This window comes from Aptenodytes forsteri, unplaced genomic scaffold (genome assembly GCF_000699145.1).
Source record: "Aptenodytes forsteri isolate BGI_AS27 unplaced genomic scaffold, ASM69914v1 Scaffold289, whole genome shotgun sequence".
NCBI classification, from domain to species: domain Eukaryota; kingdom Metazoa; phylum Chordata; class Aves; order Sphenisciformes; family Spheniscidae; genus Aptenodytes; species Aptenodytes forsteri.
Genome location: NW_008795025.1, coordinates 3,869,341 through 3,874,711, shown reverse-complemented (window position 1 = coordinate 3,874,711; position 5,371 = coordinate 3,869,341). Strand labels below are relative to the sequence as shown.

Sequence of the window (5,371 nt, the reverse complement as noted above, 5' to 3'; positions counted from 1 at the left end):
ATCACCTGGCAGACCAAGGGTGGATTATTGTCTTTGGAAAGCTGCTTCGGGGAAACAGGTTCGCCCTTGCGGTGAGTGTGAGCGGCTTTCCTGCAGGTGCTCTCCCACCTCTCTGCAGCAGTGGGCTGCAGCAGGCTGGACAGCCTGTACATAACTGTCTATAGCTTTCCCCTTGGGGAGCAAGGAAATAGATAAAAGCAGTGTTAGCATTTCCCAACGCTTGCAAGTGCTGTCTCTGTCAGCAGCAGGCTTGCTCAGGCTCAGCCAGCTGGCTTCAAACTATCCAGCAGCCTCTGAACAAGGGTGCTGGGGGATACTAGTAAATCAGCATCCAAAGAGGAATTCACTGCACCCCTCGTCAGTGAGAAGAATGGGGCTTCTCCCTTTATCTGCTGGGGTTTGCGAACAGTTTTGCCTTCCTGAAAGGCGATTGCTCAGACGCCCTCCTCCCCAGCCTTGCTGCAGCATGGGGAGCAGATACACATTGCTCTTCAGACCCCTCATGCAGCATGAGCTCCTTGGGCTATTTTGCACGAGTGTGTGAGAGCAGGGCAGAGCCCATTGACTCGCTTGCAAAACTGTAAAGAGCACTGGTGAAAATAAAACTGTCATGGGCCTAACCTCCCCTCCTCGGTGCTGCAACGGCCCATAAACAGCAAACCCACTGGTTGCTGGCTGCATCTGGCTCATGGTCAAGGTCTGATTTTAATTATCTTTAAATGTTCTGCATAAAAAAGGAGAGTAGAAATGTGGTTGCACTGCTCCTCCTGTGCCTAGGGGCAGGAGGCAGCTTGGCTCGCCCACATCTGCTGTTGGCAGCACACAGGGCATCCACTCTGCTGAGCCAGCCCAGAGGGCCTGTCAGGCAACTTTCCCACCTTCACCGTCACAGCTCCAAGATGTCCTTGGTTTATCATGCTCTTGCTATTTTTATTTCTCTGGAAATGCTCTGTGCGGCCAGGTGACCTTTATTAAGAACATATTTTTTATACTGCATGATTCTGCATTAACATAGAGCTCTCTTCTCTGCTGGGCACTCCAGGAATGGGAGCAGCAGCTACTGTTTGCTTGGTATTGTAACACGTGAGCTCCTTAGCCGTCAAGAGAAACAGCCACCGGATCTGAAACCTGGCAGAGCATCAGGGCCTCTGTAATTATTAACATCTGCATTTTGCTTCCTGGTGGTTCTGTATTTAAAAAAGCAAAAAAGTAAGTTAAGTGCAGAAAATAAAAATCCATGCTTTCAAATAAGCATTGCAGCCATGAGAAGAAGGAAAAAGCAGATGAGATCTAAGCATAAATCAATGTGACCAAAGACAAAACCAGCTATACATTAAGAAACAGCTGCCTGGTTGCTTTCTGCTCCTCACGCCTGTCCCCTCCTGCTCCAAAATCCAGGTCCCCTACAGCAACAGCACCGGGGGTGGAGGAGCCTTAGAGATGTCCATGCCTGACGCAGGTGAGGAGCATGGCAAGCCCGAAGTGCCCCGAATGCCTGGGCCAGGAGTACCCCTGTGGCAGCCTGAAGGAGAGGAAGGGGGTCCGATGTGCACCGCCTGGAGAGGAGGGTGATGGCAATGCTGATGAGGAGGAAACCAAGGAGAGCAACCACAGCAGTCCACGGAATGGCCCAAGGGAGGATGTGCCTGGGGACCTGCTGTGCCAGGAAGGTGAGGTCTTCTACAAAACTTTCACCCTCATCAACACTAACTTCCTGCGGCCAGGAAGCTGAAGCTGCTGGTGAGCCTTCGTGCCCTGGGTGGCGAGCCCAGACACGGGGAACCCCTGTGCCAGCAGCACCCATCCCGGATGGACGGCGGGGCCACCGGGCCCTGTGGCACTGAGGACACCGCAGTGACCCTGGAGAGCAACTCTGGGGAGGAGTCCAGAGATGGCCGCTCCAGCTATGTCACTGAGCGAGCGTCGGCTCTTGCCAGCGCAGAGACCGTCAGGCCAGGGGGTCCACAGAGGTCCACCTTGGAGGAGCATCCCTACCAGTGCCAGCAGTACAGGTAGTCCTTCAAGAAGTCCAGCAACCTGCTGAGCCACTGGGAAACGCACAGCAGGGCCAAGCCCTACATCTGCGAGCTCTGCAGCAAAGCCTATTCACACCAGGGCACACTGCAGCAGCACCACCTGCACACGGGCAAGTGGCCCTATGAGTGCCCCTTCTGTGCCAAAACCTACACCTGGTCCTCAAACTACCGCAAGCACATCCACACCCACATGGGCGAGAGCCCCTACGGCTGCGCTGACTGTGGGAAGGCCTTTGCCCCCTCCTCCGAACTCCGCAAGCACCAGCGCAACATGCACCGCAACAACAAGCCTTTCCCCTGCCCCGACTGTGGGCACACCTTCAACAAGCCCCTCTCCCTGCTCCGCCATCAGTGGGCACACTTAGGGGCCACGCCGTTCCCCTGCCCCAACTGTGGGAAGGCCTTTGCCGTGGCCAGCCGGATGGTGGAGCACCAGCGGGACGGGCAAGTGGCCCTAGGAGTGCCCCTTCTGTGCCAAAACCTACACCTGGTCCTCAAACTACCGCAAGCACATCCACACCCACATGGGCGAGAGCCCCTACGGCTGCGCTGACTGTGGGAAGGCCTTTGCCCCCTCTTCGAACTCCCGCAAGCACCAGCGCAACATGCACCGCAACAACAAGCCTTTCCCCTGCCCCGACTGTGGGCACACCTTCAACAAGCCCCTCTCCCTGCTCCGCCATCAGTGGGCACACTTAGGGGCCACGCCGTTCCCCTGCCCCAACTGTGGGAAGGCCTTTGCCGTGGCCAGCCGGATGGTGGAGCACCAGCGGGTCCACACCGGCGAGCGGCCCTTCGCCTGCGCCGTATGCGGCAAGGCCTTCACCAAGTCATCCAACCTCTTCAAGTACCAGACGCTGCACGCGGGTGAGTGGCCCTACGAGTGCCCCGACTGCAGCATGGCCTTTGTCCAGTCCTCCTGCCTCACCCGCCACCGTCGCACCCACACTGGCGAGCCACCCTTCACCTGCCCCCACTGCACCCATGCCTTCACCCGCCCCCACTGCACCCACGCCTTCACCCGTGCGGCCACCCTCAAGTGGCACCAGCAGCTCCACGGCAGCTCCCTGCACCGGTGCGGCACCCTGCCGACCCCAACAGCCCCTCTGCATGGACTGCAATACCTCCCAGCATGGTGCGGAGGAGCCCTGGCCTCCCCAGCATGGCTGGGGAAAAACCACATCTGGGGTTGTGAGTGCCCCTGCACCCCATGGAGCCCCTGGCACATGGCCGTCGGCGAAAGAGGAGGCAGTCGGTGAAAAGCTGGTTGCCCAAGCACAGGGGAAAGAGGCAGAGCTCAGTCACTCATGCATTACTTATTTCTGAGCACTCTCCCTCCAGGAAAACAGGATCCCAGCTTGGCTGGCACGGGATCCATCTTCCTTGCCCTGGCCGTGCAAAGGCGCCTCACGCATTTCATGGGATGGTGAAAACCCCGACACCTTTGTGAGTGAAGCAAATACATACCAGGTTTAAATTCCACACGGAAATGGGCAAGGAAAACCAAACCAAAGACCGAACCCTCTTGTGCTGTCAATGAGATGAACGCTGCAAAACACAACCCTGTCCTTTCATGCAGAGCACGCTGGATATGGTAATTACAGGCAAAATATTTGCACCCCTCACTCTCCTCCCGGGAGAGCCCCTTTCCGAAGCAGAAGTACACTGAGTGTTTCTACAGCAATAAGCTGCTTTCTGAGACCAAGAACAGGGACTAGACAGTTGGTAAAATGGCTTTTCTTAGGTACCTGATAGCTGAGGCAATTAAAACAAAATTAAACTGACATTTCTAACTTGTACTGTAAGAGAGAGATGCAGTGGTGAAATAATTAAAAGTTACTGCTGGGAACATCCTGTTCTCACCCGTCTATTGTGAAGAACAAAAGGGCAAGAAGCATTTTTGGCTTTTTTTTTCCCTCTCTCTTTTTTGATAATTAATTGCTAGTTATTGCTGCATCCCCAAATGCTAGAACCCAAGGGTTTTCCAAATGACGACAGAGATATTTAGTGGTTAGTACCTCATTTATCCAGTCTCACTTGGTGATAAACAACATTTTGCCAGCCAGATCCCCCTGCTCAAGTTATTCACGTGAAGGGCTCAGAGCTTCATTTTCTGGTTTACAGCACTTGCCTGAAAGGTCTTTCCAAGCAACTGCCTGGGAGCAGCTCCATGATGGGACTGCAGTCCCATCCCTTGCTGTCTCTTACCGTCCAGCATCATTTGCTTCCCCACCAGTTACACCGCTGCATCTGAGCCTCTCAGGCAGGGGAAGTAGTCCTCTGGATGGGAACCCACCTTGGAGCATCCTCATGTAGATAGAGCTTATGCTGCCTGCTCCTACCCAGAACTCAGCTGATCACCTCTGGAAAGGGACTTCCCAGCTGTTTTTCACAACTCCATGAACTGCTGCAGAGGTATCTGCAGCTACCTTGGCAACACAGTGCTCGGGAAGGAAGAGTCACCCCCAGCCTGAGCGCCCCATGGGACCAGAGGTGGGCCTGAAAGATGGGGAATGGCCAGGAGACACAACAGATGTGCCTCACTGACCTCTTCATTGCAGCAAGGGCCCTGTCATGTGTGAGAAAACAGAAAGCCCCTTCCACTTTTCTCATTAGCTAAAAGAAAAGAGTGATATTTATTAAGTGCCTGCTTACCGGATGTCAGCCTGGTCAGAATCTGAGTCCCAGGATGCTCTTCACATGAACCTCATGCTTCTTGACACAACCCTAAGTCATCCTTACCCTCATCATTACCTCCAGCAGCTGTGTGCTTGGCTTATGCTTCAGCCCATCACCCAAGGGCACCCCTGCCTCTGGCCCTTCCTTCCAACCTTCCTGCCATGCCAGCCCAACAGCAGGTTCATTTGCAGGAGACAACAACAGTATAGGAAAGTTTCTGATGCTTCCCCGAGTCAGAGTATCCCTGGATTTTAGTCTCTCTCATGCAGAGCGAGGCTGAGTATACCCTGGGCTGGTGTTTAGCACTGACCTTCTGGAAGGGAGAACAGGGCTCTGTGTGGTTTTAGGACGAGCATCCCCTTCACCCACAACATGAGCAGGTAAGGGATGAAGCCCAGAACTGTAGCGGGTGTGTGCTGCTCCAGAGTCCGTATCGCTCTGCTTCAGCGTGTCTAACCTCCTGCATGCAAGCTCTTCCAGGAAGGGTTTGGGGACCAGTCTGGAAGAGTAAGGAAGGTGCATGTTAGGCTGACTCCATCGTTTCCACTGCCAGGGGGGTGGTCATGGTTTTTATAGGTCTGTACACAGTCAGCCAGCAAAATCTTTACAAGACAGAAAAGTCACTTAAAACTATTTCTCAAGGGTGTTTCCTGATG

At 54.4% G+C, this 5,371-nt stretch overlaps 1 protein-coding gene across 1 annotated transcript; it reads left to right on the top strand.

The window, feature by feature from the left end:
- The first annotated feature begins 1,809 nt into the window (after positions 1 to 1,809).
- ZNF648 (zinc finger protein 648) lies at positions 1,810 to 3,295 on the top strand. The gene is made up of 3 exons (XM_019471145.1): positions 1,810 to 2,012; positions 2,067 to 2,484; positions 2,546 to 3,295. Exons 1-3 carry the CDS (start codon positions 1,810 to 1,812, stop codon positions 3,293 to 3,295), a joined length of 1,371 nt encoding a protein of 456 aa, XP_019326690.1.
- The last annotated feature ends 2,076 nt before the right edge of the window (positions 3,296 to 5,371 follow it).

Coding starts and splice junctions, on each gene's coding strand:
- ZNF648 (XM_019471145.1), top strand. CDS start 1,810: ATGGACGGCGGGGCCACCGGGCCCTGTGGCACTGAGGACACCGCAGTG. Junction 2,013..2,066: donor TACCAGTGCCAGCAGTACAG/GTAGTCCTTCAA, acceptor AACGCACAGCAG/GGCCAAGCCCTACATCTGCG. Junction 2,485..2,545: donor AGCACCAGCGGGACGGGCAA/GTGGCCCTAGGA, acceptor AACTACCGCAAG/CACATCCACACCCACATGGG.